The following is a 19,308-nucleotide window of genomic DNA, read 5'->3' as shown; positions in this document are numbered from 1 at the left end:
TGGGGCACCTGAGTGGCTCAGTGGGTTAAGCATCTACCTTCAGCTTGGGTCATGATCCCAGGGTCCTGGGATGGAACCCTGCATCCGCCTCCTTGCCCAGCAGGGAGCCTGCTTCTCCCTCCTCCCTCTGTCTGCCTCTTTCCCTGCTTGTGCTCACGCTTTCTCTGTCAAATGAATAAATAAAACTTTTAATTAATTAATTAATTAAAATAAAAGTGCTAGGTTATACATCATCAACTTATGCAATGTTATATGCCAGTTATATCTCAATATAATTGGCTCGGGAAAAAAAAGTTGTAATAATTTCATTTTTAAAAACCAATACTTTTTTTTTTTTAAGATTTTATTTATTTACTTGACAGAGAGAGACATAGCGAGAGAGAGAACACAAGCAGGGGGAGTGGGAGAGGGAGAAGCAGGCTTCCCGTGGAGCAGGGAGCCCGATGTGGGGCTTGATCCCAGGACTCCGGGATCATGACCTGAGCCGAAGGCAGACGCTTAACAACTGAGCCACCCAGGTGCCCCTAAAAACCAATATTAAATATACACTGAAAATTGCATTTTCTGCAATTATTACAACTTAACAGCAAAAGAATTTTAAGATCAACTAAAAAATTAATGCATGAGGATATCTACAGTTGTCAGAATCTTCGGTGGTATGATACAAAATTCTGAGGATCACGAAGCTGGAACTCCGCCCTTCTTTTCAACTGTTATTTTCTCCTCTTGAGACTTCCTACAATTTCACTTAATTCTAGATGCATTCTGAAAGAACTCTCAAAAAAACAGCCTCCTCTAATTACTGGGTGAGTTCATTCATTCAACAAACACCTAGTGAGCTTCTTCTACATGAAAGACACTATCCTGGGTGCTATGGGTACAGCAGGGAATATAACAGACTAAAATCTCTACCCTCGTGGGAGTTTACCTTACAGTGACTTCTTTTATACTGTCTCTCAGCCAGCTGTACCCAGCTTTGTAATTAGTTGATAATTATCTGCCTGACTTTAAAGCTCACTTAAAAGAAAATTCAGGGATGCCTGGGTGGCTCAGTCGGTTCAGTGTCTGCCGCCGCTGCAGGTCATGATCTCAGAGTCCTGAGATCGAGTCCTGGGTCAGGCTCCTTGCTTGGCGGGGAGCCTGCTTCTCCCTCTCTGCCTCCTCTGCCTGCTCTGCCTGCCACTTCCCCTGTTTGGCTCTCTCTCTCTGACAAATAAGTACATAAAATCTTTTTTAAAAAGAAGAAAAAAAGTCAGGAGCATCTTGGTTTTGGCTCAGGTCCTGATCTCAGGGTTGCGGGATCTAGCCCCTCACTGGGCTCCACACCCAGTGTAAAGTCTGCTTAAGATTCTTTCTCTCCCTTTGCCCCTCCACCACCCTCGAATTAAATAAATCTTTAAAAAAAATAATAAAAATAAAAGAAGAAAATACACTCCAAGATGAAAAAAGCGAATTCTGATCCAGGTCCTGCCTCCCCAAATCCTCCTATACTGAAGAGAAATGCCTGTAAGGCAGAAAGTTTGTGTGAACCAGAGAAAAAGGAAAAGGCAAGTAACTTGTCGGAAAACCACTCTACGTGTAACTGCGTACTACCCTTTTATATAAAGATGAGGCCATACATTAGTGTAGTTTTGTTCATTTTTTCTGGTGGCAGTAATGCTTACTCTGAGTCATCTGTTCACTCTGGTCTGACCTATCTTAAAACCTAAAGCAGATATTTTCCCTAACTGGCTAGAGTTGGGGGAACAATTTAATATGCAGCGTCCAATAAGGCCCTGACTGACTAGAGTAGGATTCAGCTTGGGCCAACGGCCCAAGTACAATAATGTACTCAGATAATTACATTTGACTGGTTCACAGGAATTCCTGGCTGATGGGGGGTATTAATTTAGGGTGACCCAGTAGTTGGTGGAGGGACTCTGAGTATCTGAAGGTCTCTTCTTTGGGTTGGTCAGTTTCCTGAAGGAAAAATCTCGAACGTCCTCCCTGAGGAGTATAAGCCTGGCTGTCCAATCTGGTAAGGGGGACAGGAATCTCACCTTCAGTTTTGTTGGTTTTCACTTAATTCTTGTTTTTGTCATGACGAATCTCATCCCTACCTCCACTGTACCTCATGAACATGAAACCAGAGCCTACGTGGTTCAGTTTCTCCAGCGAATAAAGCTCCAGCCTTCTGACGAGGTGGTGAAGAGACAGGCTTCGAGAAGGGGGCTAGAGGGCCTGGTTACTCCTTTCCAGACCCTCACCCAATCCTCCTGTTGAAGCCTACCCATCAGAGGTATCTTCAGACGTACCTAGGGCTTCCAATTCCCCAACCACTTCCAGATTTCTCTGGCAAGGCAAGTTGTTGCTTGATGGCTAAGCTCTTTAGTCTTAAGCTTTTGTTCTCTGAAGTGTGCCAAGTTGGTGTCAAGTTACTGGTGATCAATTAGCTTCCCGGCTCCCAGCACCGATTCAGATCTCTCTCCCGTCGATAATCATCTCCTGTCTCCAGTGCCTTTCCTGTCCCATTTTCTTTGGCTCTTGTGCTATCTCTACCTCTTCCTCCTCTACTGTCATTTTGGTAGGGTGACAGGATGGAACAGAGATAAATGCACATGTTCAACACATCATGTTTAACCAAAAGTTCTAAAATTATTTCCCTGGTCATTCACTCAAAAAATACTTAAATGTTTGACAGTACATCATGAGAATACAGCAATAAATAATAACGATGCGGTCTCTCTTTCTGCAGCTCTCACACAGCTCTCCTTCCTCTAGGACGAATCAGAGATAACACACAAGTAATTCCACAGGTGCTGAGAGACAGACAGAAGTTGAGGATGACCCAAGGGGTTACAACAGGCAGACCAAACCAAAGCGAGGAGGGCACAGAGAATACAGGAACGGTTTTCTGGAGGACATGACTATTGGCCTAACACCAGTGAATTGTCTAAAGAAAAATTAAGGCCTGTTAAGCCTGGTGGAAGAGCTTACCGGCGCTGGATCTGCCTTGCAAAATTGTTGCTGGAAGCTGAGCAGGGAAACTGGACTTCACTATGTAGGGTAGCGTTACGGAAGAGGTCACAGAAGTTCTCAAAGAGCTCTAGTAGCTCATCTGATGTATTCTCAAACACGGCAATCACCTCTGTTGTCACCATATTGTATACCACGAAGAAAGATGCCTGCAGAAGAACAGAGAGACCTATGAGACAGCTGGATATACTGCCATGCCTTGGAAACTTACCACTTGGTTGAAAATTCCAACAAGTAAAACTAGCAAACGCTTCTGCTCCCACACTAGCTTAAAACATGGCTCCAGGTGGTTCTGGGAGAGCAGGAAGCCTCAGTCAAGGGCCATCAGTCGTGGCCAGTACTGCTGGGTCTCCCACCACATCTGTGCTGTTAGGATTACTGAGCTAGCCTGCGTGTATGTGTAGAAAGGTTTCCAATCTTCCATTTCTGACTCTGCAAATTCAACACTTTTTCTTCCTAGTATTTATTCCTGACTTGTTCCCTAACCCAACCTGAAATAAAAAGCACTTTTTTAAAATGCCAGATTTAATTTTCCTCCCTGCTGAGAAAGTGATTGGTAGCTGTAGCTGCCTGTTGACAAATTATTTTCTCTTGTATATGTACAGCTGAAAGTTCAATGTAGGGACATTTATTTTTCCTCTTAAGATTTCTGTCATGCAGAGAGACACCTGAAGTACACTGTGTCCTAAAACTGCCCAGGCAAGTTGCAACCAAGCGGGGAACTGCTGCTGAACAAATGAAAAATCAGGGAGGCATTTTCCTTTTCTTTCTTCGTAAATGTTCTTTCGGCCAAGAGCATTGGGAAGATACATTTGAGATTTGTAGCAATTAAGATCGGAGGGGGAAACTGAAAAGCATTCAAATGCCATAGGTGGCAGAGTCACTACTTTCTCTGAATGGGCCCCCGGGCGACCAGCCCTCTACACCACCAGTGCTCTGCCCTGCCTAACAAGAAAGCTCCAGGAACCCTGGTTTTTGTCCCAATGAATGTGGCAATGTGAACCAATCTGCAAGCTTTCAACAGGACTCCAGAAGTTTTCAGAACGTTAGGATTAGTACTTCCCCCTCCTACAACGGAGTTAAAGTCATCAATTCCTGGAGCCACATGGTCCACCTGTTTTACTAGTCATTAGTTCTTCCCAGAGCTTTCATTACATGACTTTTGCGGTCACCTGGAAATTAAATATGGCTGTAAATTAAAGAGGCTGGAGAGTAACCTGAGAATAAGACCCATAATATTAGCAAGGCTTTGTGTGTAGATGCACTTTTTCTCATTAACCTTATTGGAACCTATCATATTAAACTGGGGAAGGGGGTGGGAGGACAACTAGGGCAAACTGGGTTTAAAGTTACAAGCTCTGTAAGCAAAACACTGAGCACCAGTACTGCGTCTAGCCACAATTTATTAGAACTACCAGAAATAAGTGGGTCATGTTTTAGCAAAGGGAAGAAGGATGATCTCAAATGCGGCTATCAGAGACAATTTATTCCCTCCAAATGACAAAAGTAATTATAGCGCAAACCTAAATAAAAGATTGACTCATGTCCTTTCTATAGACCTGGACAACACTTTGACCCTATCAGGGCTCCACCAGGATGCACCAAAATTACGTGAATATAAAATTACACATACGCTACTAGCCTTCCCTCCAGGGCAGACTGGGAAATACAGAAGGGGACAGAAGTCAAGGGTGTCACTGCCAATCTTCCAAGACACATAAGATAGACTAGACTCTCCTATGTGATGGCTCAACAGGCAACTTCGTCATTAATAGGAAAGAAAATAATCCAGAAAAACTAATCTCCAACCATATTATTCCCCACCACCCACCTTTTTTAGAACATACAACGTATGATTCGGAAGAAAGATACTGGAAAGCCTTTTACTGTGGACGGCTGCTAAGGTCTTAGGAACAGTGTCCTGCACAGTCTCTCTTAGAACCAAATGCAAGTCAGTGGGAGATACAAGACAGCCTTCTTTGTGGCTGACTGGTTTGCTCTCTATTCTGAATCTCCAAACTCCTATCTAAGGAGACATTCAGGAAACAGGAGAACAGGGGGCAAGGGTAGCGAAAGGTAGGTCTCTTACTCGACCAACACTAAAGTGGAGAGCTTCTCAAAGAGAAATGCCCCCAAACAGCCTGAATTTCAACATGGTGTTCCAATCCAAGAGTCTTGTGAGCTTTCTGTGCCTTTAACACTTGATTCCCATTTGCGAAACAGCTCTCTCCTCTCCAAGATCTTTCATCCAAACTGAAATACCCTAGGATCTGCAGTCCTGATGATTCACTTGGGGGATCAGAAGTTTGGGCTTTCTTTTAATCTTTTCACTGCTCTACAGCCTATGGTCCAGCACATGGGCAAGGTCAATGTAAAGTCATAAAACTTAACTGCCAGATGAACTTACCTATTAGTTACCTCCTAAGGATTCTGTGAAGAAGTATAATGAAATCAACCACTTAAGCAGGAAAGGCCAAATTTTTAGAAAAATTTTTGGCAGGGGAGGCACCTGGGTGGCTCAGTCATTAAGCGTCTGTCTTTAGCTCAGGTCATGATCCCAGGGTCCTGGGATCAAGCCCTGCATCAGGCTCCCTGCTCAGCGGAGAGCCTGCTTCTCCCTCTCCCACTCCCCTGCTTGTGTTCTCTCTCTCACTGTGTCTGTCAAATAAAAAAATAAAATCTTTAAAAAAAAAAGAAAGAAAGAAAATTTTTTTGATATGGTGGGCTCATTCTAATTCCTTGAACTAAAGCAGATCAACAAGCACACTCTCACAAAGTCAAGGCCAGATTATCCACTGGTAGTCCAAACTTTGACCTTGTAGCACTTGGGCTTCTTTCTCAAGGGAAGTGAAAATGCTCTGCGGGAGAATTAGGGTAACAATCACAGAGCTGACCACTCCTATGTCAATGACTTGTGATTTAGCTTCCATTTGTCCAAATACATACATGGGGCCAGAGAAAATTGGAGCTATTTTAAGTTTGAGGCCTACGCTAACAAAAATTCAAGAGCATGGAAAATGGGAATTCCCGAGAGGATGGCCACAGGCAAAGAGGAACCTTCCCACTTTCCCGAGGGGCTGCGGAGAATAAAGGGCCCAAGAGCATTTCACACCTGTGATGGGTCTGTGACCCGCAGGGTTACCACGTCCTCACTGGTGTACTTGATAAACAGATGGTTTTCATCCAGAAGCTGCATCTTCCACATGCGCAGCTGCCGCAGCTGGTCAAAATATTGGAAGAAGCGCCTCTTGGCCATCGCGCTCCCATCCTGCTCGGCCCGGCGCCACAGGTACACGAGCAGCCGGTGTTTCAGGGAGTTGATGAAGGGGTCTCTGAAAGGATTGGCCATGCCCGTCTGACTGTCCCGCTGCACCTCCGGGAAAACGGCCGACACCGTGAGGAGGTCATCCTCGTAGCAGAAGCGGCCGATGGTCCTCACGTCAATGAAAGTGCCTTCAGGAGTCACCTGGAAGACGTGGATCGTCTGCTGCTGCACCGACAAGATGGCCAGGATGTTTTTGTACAAGTACAGCCCTTGGTTGTGCGACAGGACCACCTTGTCACACTTGAAGGTGCGAGTGTCGCACAGGCGGCCCGTGTGAAGGTCGATGATGTGAAGGGAATAGTCCTCCAGAGGGGACCGGGGGTTGGGGGTCACGGACTCACTGTTCCGGTAAACCTCGTAAAAAGGAGGGTGCGGCTCATCTGGGAGGTAGGCAGCTGAGCCCACGATGACACAGCGGCAGTCGTCGGTGAAGAGGCTGCACTCCCGGTTCAGGTGCTCTCCGTTGGCGGCCACGTTGGTAATATGCAGCAGGACAAAAAAGCGTTCGAAGAGCCGCCCGCGGATGTTGACTGACCGCTGGTCATTGCCATTGGACAGGATCTCCCCCTCAGAGCCCTGCAGTAAGTCCTCAGCTGCCTGGCAGCCCTGGTACTCATAGATCTCAAGAGAGGTCTGGTCTGAAGAGAAAGCAATAAAGTAGCGCCCATCAGGTGAGAATTTACGCAAGAAACACGGAGGCTTTTCAACGTTGACGACCGTGAAGTTGGGGAAGACATTCTGGTGGAACACTCGGACCTGATGCCAGTGGGTGCCTGCCTTGCCTGAGCTGATTCGCCGCCGTTCCAAGCGGTGAATGACATTTTGGTTCTGGATTCTTCGAGGTTTGATAGTGGAAACATGATGATCCATTATCACATCTCTGCATGGAAAAGTGAAGACGTCAAGAAAGCAAAACAAAATTGACCAAAACATAAATATACACAAGTCAAAGCGATTTTCCTCCTGATAGCCTGGACCTAAGAGCTCGCAGGGTGACAGTGATCAGCATTTCTCCTTCCCAGATCACAGGCAGAAAACAGTCCTGGATTTTCTGATTCTAAAAACAGGTTTGAGGGAAGGACCTAATTCACTTGAAACACCTTCAAAGCACTCTTAGCTGTTGGGAATATTCAACAGAATAAACACAGAAATACATCAAATTTGTTCAGTGTTAAGAGTGACATCTCGTGCACGTTCATTAAAGAAATGTATTTACTAGCCGTTAAGATGTCCATACTAGGGGTGCCTGGGTGGCTCAGTGGGTTAAAGCCTCTGCCTTCGGCTCAGATCATGATCTCAGGGTCCCGGGATCGAGCCCCGCATCCGGCTCTCAGCTCAGCGGGGAGCCTGCTTCCTCCTCTCTGTCTCTGCCTACTTGTGATCTGTATCTGTCAAATAAATAAATAAAATCTTAAAAAAAAAAAAAAAGATGTCCATACAACCTGGGGCACCTGCATGGCTCAGTTAGTTAAGTGGTTGCCTTCGGCTCTGTCATGATCTCGGGGTCCTGGAGTCGACCCCACATCAGGCTCTCTGCTCAGTCAGCAGTGAGTCTGCTTCTCCCTCTCGCCCTCTGTGATCTCTCTCACTTTCTCTCTCTCAAATAAATAAATAAAATCCTTAAAAAAGCGGGGAGGGATGTCCATACGACCTAAAGCAATCTATAAACTCCATGCAATCCCTAACAAAATCCCAATGGCAGTTTTTGAAAAAATAGAAAAATTTATCCTAAAATGCACATGTAATCTCAAGTAACCCCAAACAGCCAGAACAATTTTGTAAAAGAACAAAGTTGGAAGATTCAGACTTCCTGATTTCAAAACATATTACAAAGCCAAAGTAATTTAAAAAAAAAAATTGTGGTACTGGCATAAAAACAAATATACCGATGGACTAGAATAGAGAATCCAGAAACAAACCCTCACAGATGTAAATCCAAGATTCAGGAAGTTCAGAGAAGCCCAAATGTGATAAACCCAAAGAAATCCATGCCCAGACACACTACAAACTTAAAAACTAAAACACAAAGTAGAAATCTTACAAGCAACCAGGTAGATGATACATTACCTTGAGGGGAACAATTCAAATGTCTCGATTTCTTGAGAAACCGTGGAGACCAGAAGGAAGCAGAACAACGTTTTTGAACTGCTGCCTCCGGGTCAACAGTCAAATCTCAGCCATAAAAGCAACTCTTCAGATTTTTCCCTATCTTCCCGTTCATATCAACTCTCATTCTACCCTATTTTATTTTCTTCAGCCCTGGTCATGTTTTGAAATTATCTTGTTTACCTTACAAGTATCTGTCACCACACACCAGTCCCAGGGGCCCTGCCCAACTCTAGGTGAATCCCACCACCTGGGGCAGTACCTGAGGCACAGTAAGGGCTCAGCAACATGGTAAATGAATGAATGGAGCAACATTCCAACATGGGCCTCGCAGGATCAAGAATTCACTAGGCAAAGTAAAAGAGGAGCATTTCAGGAAGAAGGAAGCCTAAAAAATACACTGGGAAAGAGTGTGGCATGATACATTTGGGAAACAGAGTAATCCCAAGTGGTTAGAGCCCAGGAAGCACAGAGTAAGTCATAAAAGAGAAGCCCAGAAAAGAAGACTGGAGCCAGACTAGAAAACACTCTACACGTCCCTCCACACCACACCAGCTATTACACATTTTAAGCACGGAGTAACTTCTCCATCTATATTTTAGAAATAAAAACGTAACACATAATGTGGTATTTGTTTATACTGTCTCCTTCTAAAAGGGATTCGAAGTGCTTACACAAGCATAGATACTGTCTAATCAAATTAAAGATGTGCATACCTCCATGACTGACCACACTAAATTTCTCAAACTGCTAGTCACACCTCATTAATGAGGCCTTGAAATCAATTTAGTGGATATAATTGACTTTTTAAAAAGTGGAATAAAATAAAAAATACGGGCAAATACTATTTCATGAAACATGTTTCAATTACATATATGAATCATAGGTACCGGGTGAAGATATAAAATATATTTCCTACTGATCTAGACTGCAGCAAGAGAGTGCTTACTGCCTGTCCCCAGGCCAAATCTTGTCTGCCTGCCTGTTTATTTGTAAATAAAGTTTTATTGGAACACAGCCATTCCCATTCATTTACATACTACCTATGCTTTGCTTTTGTCCTACAAAGGCACACAGATGGTTAGTTGAGACCAAAGACCACATGGCCCACAAGCCTGAAATACTTAGATGTCTTGCCCCTCACATCAGCCTGTCTTGAGCACTGGTTCCTAACTGGAGCAATTTTGTAACATCTGGAGACGATGTCTGGTTGTCCTAACTTGGAAAGGAGGGATGTTATGAGTGTCCAGCAAATAGAAGATAGGGGTGTTGCCAAACATCCTACAGTGAACAGGACAGCCCTCCATGTTTACACCAAGATGTCAACTGTGCTAAGGATGAGAAACTCTGATCTAGAGCAATGTCTGCACATGAATGACATGAATGTCTGCAGCCGGACTGTTAGCAACAGCAAAAACTGACCACACTCCAAATGCCCATGAACAGAAGACTAGATCGATTCTTCCAGGCATATTCATGCAGTGGAATCTTATGAAGCAACGAATCAATGCGCTGCAATTATACATAATGACGAGGGACACCTGGGTGGCTCAGTTGGTTAAGCAGCTGCCTTCAGCTCAGGTCATGATTCCAGCGTCCTGGGATGGAGTCCCACATCGGGCTCCTTGCTCGGCGGGGAGCCTGCTTCTCACTCTGTCTGCCTGTGCTCACTCTCGCTCTCTCGCTCTCTCTGACAAATAAATAAATAAATAAATCTTTATACATAATGACGAAGTCAAGCTCAGAACACAGCAATGCCTGAAGCAAGCAAGCAGCAGAATCGTTTTGTGTGACTCTTTATATAAGCTTCAAACAATTTGTAGTTTAAGGCTATCAATACATATGGTGTACGATTACAGAAAACAGAAGAATTATAAACATAAAATTCAGAACAGTGGTTAACTATAAGAAGAAATGGGATGGGGATTGGGACACACTGGCAATTCTGCGTAGGATTTTTTTCTTAAGTCATTATTCACTGTACTGTCATTCTTTCAAGATTACATATACCTTTAAAGAATTATTTAAACTTACTCAGAGTTATTTTTTTTTCTTTTATTAGGAAACAATCATCGTGAAGAGAATACTAAGGCAGGACAATAAGATGAAGCCAGATGTACAGAGAAATGCATACCATGTAGACCTGAAGAACTGCCAAGCTTCTAATTTGGCCTTGGTTTTTCCAAGCAAAGCAAAAAGGAAAAAGCAATCAGTCACAGAATCTGCACAGCCAATAAGATAGAAACTTTTTTTTTTAAATTTTATTTACTTATTTGACAGAGATCACAAGTAGGCAGAGAAGCAGGCAGAGAGAGAGGGGGAAGCAGGTTCCCTGCTGAGCAGAGAGCCAGATGCGGGACTTGATCCCAGGACCCTGAGATCATGACCTGAGCTGATGGCAGACGCTTAACCCACTGAGCCACCCAGGTGCCCCAATAAGATAGAAACTTAACAGAGGCTTGGAAGAAGCATAGCTCTTCCCGGCACTGGAGTTTAAAAGCAATCCCTCTCCTAAGTTTTCTCAAAGGACCCTGGCATGATAAAGTGAGCAATGTCTTCCATATCCGAACAACAAACACTGAATTTCACACAGCTAGTCTGTGTTAACAGTGACATTGTTGCTGCGGCTATTGTAATACAGCCTAAAAAACACACTATTAAGGTTTAAGCATTTCAAAATACCAAACAGCATACAAAACTGCTTCACTCAATCCTTGCCAAGGGCAATCCAGCCAACCTAAGATGAGGGCTGGAGTCAGGGTGACCAGAATGGGAAGACAAAAGCAGATAGGGCCCAGGAAAGGGAGGACTAGGCACGAGAAACCATCTAGCAGACAAACTGCTGAGTGGGATCAAGTATACTACAGCCATTCAACTTAGAAAGAGCCACTGATCATATTAAGAAACTAGATGCTTAATTCTAAGAAAACTGATGCACACTTTGTATAGCCCAATCTTAAATTCTCCGATTTGTCTTCTTAAGGGAAAGACACCAGGGGCGCCTGGGTGGCTCAGCTGGTTAAGTGATTGCCTTCGGCTCAGGTCATGATCCCGAAGTCCCAGGATCAAGTCCCGCATCGGGCTTCAAGCTCCATGGGGAGTCTGCTTCTCCCTCTGACCTCCTCCTGTCTCATGCGTGCTCTCTCTCACATAAATAAATAAAATCTTAAAAAAAAAAAAAAAAGGCAAAGATACCAGAAACTGGTGTGAAAGGTGTGAGGGGGTAGGGTAAGTGGAGTTAAGGACCTGTTAACTTCAGCTCCAAATTATACAGAAAATCCTCACTGAATTTCCTAACACTTCTCTCAGCATGCACGCTCTCTCTCTCTCCCTCCACACACTCACGCTATTTCATATCACACAACTGTGATTTTTAGAGATATGGTGAAGTTATTTAAGGTTTTTCAAATTGTTCTCTTACTGTTCTGATTAAAGAATAATACACACTCATAAAAATTCAAACACTGTAGAAAAAGTATAAAATGAAACTCCCTTTAGGATGCCTGGGTGGCTCAGTCGGTTAAGCGGCTGCCTTCGGCTCAGGTCATAATCCTGGGGTCCTGAAATCGAGCCCCTCATCAGGCTCCCTGCTCAGTGGGGAGTCTGCTTCTCCCTCTGCCTCTCCACTTTGCTTGTGCTCTCTCTCTTATTCACTCACTCACTCTCTCTCCAAAAAATAAGTAAAATTATTTACAGAAAGAAAGAAAGGAAAGAAAGTCCCTTCTAGTCAGGGTGAGAATTATTACAAAAGGAGTCAGAGTAACTTATGTTATTTTCCCAAAAGCTGACCCTTCCCCAGCTCCCCTAGTCCAGTGAATGGCCCAGCTGCTTATCAGGAACCAGAAACCTGACCGTCTTCCTTGATACCTCTTTCCCTCGGCCCCCGATCAGTCATCAAACTCTGGAGGTTTTCTCTCCTACTAAATAGCCCTCTCATCTTCCACTTACCTCTATCACAACCTGCCAGTACCCTTATCCCAACTTTTATAATTTCACACCTGCGATACTCCACCAGCTTCCTACCTAAACCCACTCCTTGGCAACAGCCAATGATCTTTTCAAAAGTGCTTTTGTAACCACATCCTTTCCACTACGGATTAAAACAGGAAAGTATCTTCCAACCACTCTCTATGATCTGAACCAAAACCTTTAACACGCCAGCCAGATGCTCAAAGATCTCAGCTCTGCCTCTCCAACCCCATCTTTTCCCATTAACCTGAACCATTTCTTCAACAGGGATCCCACCTCCTGTCTTGGAAACTTGGCACTTGCTGTTAGCTGAAATCTAAAAAAGCTCTTCTCCTCCCTTTGCTAACTCCAATTTCAGACATCAACCTAATTATCTCCTCCCCAGAGAAGTCTTCACCTCCTCCTTAGCTAAAATACCAACTCGCCTTCACAACACTTGTCATCCTTCGACTTTGTCTCTGCACTTTACTCCTACCTGTGGCACTAATGGTGAGCTCCTGACCAGTACACATACACCCTCCTGGACACATCTTAAGCCTCCTTTCCCGTACTCTGGACCTGCCTCATGCCAAGTTCTTTGCCAACTCAGACATCCACAGGAGCTGTTCCCTCTGCCTAGGACGTCTTTCCCCGGGCCCTTGCACAGTTTCTCAAGTTGCAACCCAAGTGTCATCTCCTCTCTGGTCTTTCTCTCTACAGCAGGCCTCCCCATTACTTCTCCGTTTGTCTTCTCCATAGTAACTGCCACAATGCGCGCATCTGCCTTTACTTGCACGGTTGTGTGTTTAAGGACTGACTCCCCACTACACCGTACTCCCTAGACAGGAAGCAACCATGTCCGCTTCGGTCACCTCAGGTTTCTCAGTGCCCAGCAAGGGGGCTGGCCCCTCGTACGCCTTCGGTACGTTATTTTATGAATGAAAGAAGAAAGCCTGGCTGAATGGGGCCACTCGCTCCTCGTGTGGCACTATGAGTCCTTTTCCCCTTGCTGCGTCTCAGCTTCCCCACAAGAGCTGGCGCACACACCCCTCAAGTCGCCGCGACGGCTTCCAAAGCGGTAAGGGGATACCAAGGGGCGGGCACACCCCCCCAAGGGGGCGCCCCCGGAAAGAGAAGCCCGGGGCGGGGCCTCCATGGGAAGGGACCGCTCAGGGAGGGCGGGAGCCGCGGGACCTTGGCGTCTTGCGGGGAGGGGGCCGCCCCACAGCGGGAACGCGGGAAGGCCTCGGGGAAGGCCTGACAGGTTTGGAAGCTGGGCCAAGAAAGGAGAAGTCCTCACCTGTACGGTCCTTGTTCAAAGGGCCGGGGAGAAGAACCCCCCGGCCTGCTCGGCACGCGCCTCCCCCAGCCCCGCCCCCGCCATGCCTCCGGCCCCGGCACCCGCGGCTGCGAGCCCCCGCTTCCGCTTGCCACCGGAAGTGCGGTGCAGCGAGAGGGTGTGGGGAGAGCGCGGCGGCGTCAGCGGACACTGAGAGTATTCCAGCGCACCCTGGTGTCCGGAGGGGGAATCGAAGCCACCGGAGCCCAGTAGCTGTGAGGGAAAAAATTAACCGAGAGCCCTAACGTGGGCATATCAGTGATCTCTTAGGGTAATGCCTCTGAGCCTGCTGGACACGTTTGCAAAAACACGGATAAAAATTGTTTCACCTCTTGATTAGATTCGCCCTTTCATCGGCGGAGGATCGATCCGTCCCGTGTTGTCCTCTGTCCTCTCCTGCGCAGTGAGCCCTTGGACCAGCGGAATGTACCGCCCCCCCCCCCCCCCCGCGAACATTCTGCCCAATACAGTTGCTGGCCCATAGTGGAAGTGCAGAAAAGCTTCTTGCGTTCACCTAGTCCCGTAACCTTTACTTGGACAGCCTGCCCCCCAATTTCCCCCCGTCGGCCTCCTCCGGATCATTCAGTTCTCAGCGCATGTGACTGCTTCGGATGTTCTCATTCCACTGCCACTTCATGCTTTTTGTTTTTTGGTTTTGTTTTTTTTTTTAAGATTTTATCTATCTACTTATCAGAGAGCGAGACAGAGAACGCAGCAGGTAGAAGGAGAAGCAGGCTCCCTGCTGAGCAAGGGAGCCCAATGGGGGACTCGATCCCAGAACCCTGGGATCCTGACCCCAGACGAAAGCAGGCAGATGCTTAACTGACTGAGCTACCTAGGCGTCCCTCACGCTATTTTCTGTTAGCATTCATCACTATGTGATACTACCTGGTGTGTGTGTGCGTGAGCATGCATGCAAGTGTCTGTCTTTGTTCTGTTTCCCTTCCGCCTTCCAGAAAGTCAACTCCGTGAGGGCAGGGATTTTGTCTTGTCCTCTATCTTCGCCTACAATAGGGTTTGGCATCTTGTCACTGCTCAGTAAGGATTCAGTCCATGAGTGAGGGTCTCTGATCACATTGTTCACAGCAGTCCTAGGAGGAAGGAATGCTAATTAGCTTTACAGATGAGGACACAGACTCAGGAAGGGTACGTGGCTAAGAGGAAACAAGGTGGGTTCTTGGAACGGTCTCGACATTTCCAGGCTGATTGTTCTCAGGTACTGACTGCAGAGTCTTCATTTTCTCTTCTGGGAAATGAAGATTTGCTGCCTAGTGAGGTTACTGAAAAAAATTAGAGGTGTTATCCTTAAAGTGCCTGACACAGCCTGGAATGCCATAGATGCTCAGTAAAGTGTTACTGCAGTTACTCAAGATCAAATCCCTTAACCCACCCATGATGAAATTGAGACCCCGAGAGGGATATGACTAGTACAAGTTCATAGGAACACAAGTGGCAGAATTGAGACTGGGACCAGGACTTGCATCTCCCCTTTTCCAGGGTTCTCTCCCACAGTATCAAGTTCTGACTCCACCATTTGCGTTCCTACGTGATGTTAGGCAACTCACTCACCCTCTCCAAGTCTGTTTTCTTATATCTGAAATTGGGTAATTATCTGACTTGATTACTGGAGAGATCACACAAGAGAATATCGTTTAAAGTATCAAATGCTACCCAGACAGGAATGTTTGGGGCCTGCTACCTCTGTGCTGAGCCTGGTAATTAAAATCGGGAGCTTTACTGGTACCAGAAGAATAACTGAAAAGAAACTCTACCCCGATCTCACACCATGTACAGTTCCAGGGGTGCCTGGGTGGCTCAGTCATTAAGCATCTGCCTTCAGCTCAGGTCATGATCCCAAGGGTCCTGGGATCAAGCCCCACATCAGGCTCCCTGCTCAGCAGGAAGCCTGCTTCTCCCTCTCCACTCCCCCTGCTTGTATTCCCTCTATTGCTGTCTGTCTGTCTCTCTCCATCAAATAAATAAATAAAATCTTTAAAAAAAAAAAAAACCAATTCCAAATAGACTGGGGGCACCTGTGTAGACCAGCTGGTTAAGTGTCCAACTCTTAACCTTGGCTCAGGTCATAATCTCAGCGGTGTGCAATTAAGTCCCGGCTCAGGCTCTGCATTGGGCATACAGACTACTTAAGATTCTCTCTCTTTTTCTCAGGTGCCTGGGTGGCTCAGTCGCTAAGCATCTGCCTTCAGCTCAGATCATGATCCCAAGGTCCTGGGATTGAGCCCCACATCGGGCTCCCTGCTAGGTGGGGAGCCTGCTTCTCCCTCTCCCTCTGCCCACTATTCCCCCCGCCTCTGTCAAATGAACAAATAAAATCTTAAAAAATATATATTCTCTCTCTTTCTCTCCCTCTGCCGCTCCCCCCTCTAAAAAAACAAACCAAAGGCCTAAATGTAAAAGGCCAACCTCTGACACTCTTAGAAAGAAACATAAGCATAATTCTTTATGACCTTGGATTAGGCAACAGTTTCTTAGATACGACACTAAAAGTACAAGCAACCAGAAGGAAAAATAGATTAAACTGAACTTCATTAAAATTTAAAAATGTTGGGGCACCTGGGTGGTTCAGTCAGTGAAGCACCTGTCTTTGGCTCAAGTCATGATCTCAGGGTCCTGGGATCCAGCTCCATGTTGGGCTCCCCACTCAGCAGGGAGTCTGCTTCTCCCTGTCCCTTTGTTCCTCCCCATCGCTCGTGTTACCTCTTGCAGTCTCTCTCAAATAAATAAATAAATAAATAAATAAATAAATAAATGAGTTTGTGCTTCAAAAGACACAAGAAAGTGAAAAGACAACCCACAGAATGGGAGAAAATATTTGCAAATCATATATCTGATAAGGGTCTAGTATTAAGAATATTTTTTTTTAGGGGCGCCTGGGTGGCTCAGTGGGTTAAGCCTCTGCCTTCGGCTCAGGTCATGGTCTCAGGGTCCTGGGATCTAGCCCCACATCGGGCTAGATGTGCAGGGAGCCTGCTTCCCTCTCTCTCTGCCTGCCTCTCTGCCTGCTTCTCTGCCTGCTTGTGATCTCTGCCTGCCAAATAAATAAATAAAATCTTAAAAAAATAAAATAAAATAAAGTCATCTCCACGAGAACAGGCGCCCCTTTGGTTTTGCAGCTACTGATCCCAGAGGCCTAATGCCATGCCAGGGACAGAGGCATCAAATAAAGATTTGCTGAATGCTGATACCAGCCTTCTGTGCAAGCAGGGCAGCACCTCAGATGACACCTGTGATTCCAGAACTCTTCAGCCTGCCTCTCCCAGATGTCCCAACTTCTAATTGCCCACCGCCCCCCTCCCACTGTGCTCCTAGCCCTGGAAAGAACATTGAGTCCTGACCCCCACCGCAGCTCGTGCTCCTCTGTCCCTCTCAGGAGTCCCAGGGCACACTGGGTCCCCAAGTGAGTGGGCTGATGGAGTGGTAGGGGAGGGGGACCTGGAGGCCCTGAGAGCTTTCTCTCCTCTCATTCCGTCTTCCTGTGGGTCTTCTGCCAAGGCTTTTAGCAACTCTGCTCTGTATGTGCATTAGCCACGAGAGGAGAAGATGGGGACCAAAGCAGGATGAGAGGCTCTTGTTCCTTCTCCCCTTCTAGAAGAGGCCGGCTGAGCTCTTTTCACCTCTGCATTCACTGGCAGACATTTCTTACCCTAAGTAATACACCACCCCTGCCCCGTCATCCCCTTCCTTCCCAGCACCTACATCATCCTCATCACCATCATCACCAACACCATCGCCAGCGTCATCACCAATCCTTCTGTGAAAATCATCACAATCACCATTTAGTACCTATTTCCTGTACACCAGACCCTGTGCCAATCATTTCAGCTACATTATGTCATTTAATCCCGTGAGTTCGGCATTGTTATCCCACTTTACAGATGCTGAACTGAGGCTCAGTTTCCCTTGGCCCTCCTTGAGATCCCCCCCCACTCTACTCTCGTTCTACAAGGCTCATTTCCTTAGAGTAAGTCCTGTATGGCTAACTGCAGGAAATGCTCAGTTTCTGCTTGTAGTTGCTCAGCCTTCAGATTCCAAATCCAAATCCTTACCAACTGTTTGAAGATGTACCTTCCCGCCATTCTCTAGACTAAAGGCTTCCTGCCCCCACAATGGTTTTTCTTTGTCTTTGGCGATCCTGCAGCCGCTAGTCTTTCTTGAACAATCTTCCCACTGCCCTGGGCACCTATGCTCAGGCAACAGAGTGAGGTTTGCTCTTGCCAAAAAGCATGGGCGCATGCACGCACCCGCGCGTTTTCTTTGGACTTGGAAATGTTTCGGGAGAATTGCTCCCATTCACGTGCCAAAGAAAAAGAGTGCGGGCTTCAGAATGAGGACTGACCTGGGTCTAAACAGGCCATCCCTTGCTGTGCCTGAGCTGGGACGCCCGCGCAGCAAGCACAGGGCTGGAATCTTGTCCTTGCTGGCTCGGTCAAGCTGGGACCTTGGCTCAGTGCTCCATCAGCCAGCACTTTGCCTTCATGGGAAAAAGAGTGCTTTTCCCTGCAGCTAAGATTTTTCATGTTCTCTGGACTTCGCCTCCTTGGAGGCAAAGAAGGGTCTTTTTCTCACTGGTCCACACAGGAGACTTGCCTTTTTTGCAGTCAGTCCACCCAGAGGGGGAGTTTTGTTCTAATGGACACAAAGGTGCCTTAGGGTAGTAGCAACCGAGGTTCCAATCTCATCTTTCCCCTATGCTCAGTGCGGCTTTAGACAAAGGACTTCACTTGTCTGTTATTTTCAGCCAATTCTTTTAGAACGCTGGCTCTGTGCCAAGCTCTGTGCTGGATGCGGCAGGACAAAGGTGACTAAGTCGTGATTTCCTGCATCTAGTTGGAAACACACTCAGGAACAGCTAATTCTATCAGAAGTGGTGAGCCCTCAATTAGAGGTCTGGTCGAGGTGGGGAGACCAGCACCCAGCTCAGCACTCGAAGAGCAAATGCTACAGAAGGTGCCGAAGGGAAGGTCAGCATGCTGTTCCAGGCAGCAGGGACCACTGGCCAAGGTACAGAGAACCAAGTGCCGGCCGGCATTACCAAATCACAAAGGGTAAAGCAGGCAGGGACAGCACAGAGGGCTAAAGGCTCTGAGGGGGGTGCCTGGGTAGCTCAGTGGGTTAAAGCCTCTGCCTTCGGCTCAGGTCATCATCTTAGGGTCCTAGATGGAGCCCTGCGCATCGGGCTCTCTGCTCAGCGGGGAGCCTGCTTCCCCCACCCACCACCCGCCTGCCTCTCTGCCTACTTGTGATCTCTCTCTCTGTCAAATAAATAAATAAAATCTTTAAAAAATAAAGGCTCTGAGGTTCACTTAGCTCCTCTTTAAAACGGGAATAACAGTAATACCTTAAACAGTGCTGGATCCGATTAGGTATCCAATCAACGATCACTTCTATGCCCAGGCAGATTTGAAACTTCCTGAAGGCAGCTACCATGTCTTAAAATTATGTCTATGGCCTCATCAATCTGCATTAAAGAACTAGTTTTTGATTGTCTAGTGCTTAGTACCTGTTAGAGGCCTAACGAGGATTTGTTAAAATACTGAATGATGAATGAATGAAT

The 19,308-nt window shown here is 46.4% G+C and overlaps 1 protein-coding gene across 3 annotated transcripts in view; it reads right to left on the bottom strand.

Moving 5' to 3' along the window:
* DET1 (DET1 partner of COP1 E3 ubiquitin ligase) overlaps nt 1–13,799 on the bottom strand; it is a 29,341-nt gene extending 15,542 nt beyond the window's left edge. For 2 of the 3 annotated variants that reach the window (XM_080808162.1, XM_080808163.1), the window contains exons 1-3: nt 13,695–13,748; nt 6,128–7,220; nt 2,977–3,164 (exon numbers count right to left, since the gene is read on the bottom strand). In XM_080808162.1, the coding sequence (XP_080664288.1) occupies nt 2,977–3,164; nt 6,128–7,210 (1,271 nt within the window). In that variant the 5' untranslated portion in view covers nt 7,211–7,220; nt 13,695–13,748. Of the gene's footprint in view, nt 1–2,976; nt 3,165–6,127; nt 7,221–13,694 lie in introns of all 3 variants that reach the window. The other variant, XM_080808161.1, reaches the window with a different exon arrangement.
* Nucleotides 13,800–19,308: the final 5,509 nt, after the last annotated feature.

Source organism: Martes martes (genome assembly GCF_963455335.1).
Source record: "Martes martes genome assembly, chromosome: 7".
Lineage (NCBI taxonomy): Eukaryota > Metazoa > Chordata > Mammalia > Carnivora > Mustelidae > Martes > Martes martes.
Note: the sequence above shows the minus strand (reverse complement) of the source record. Positions and strands in the feature narration are given on the sequence as shown.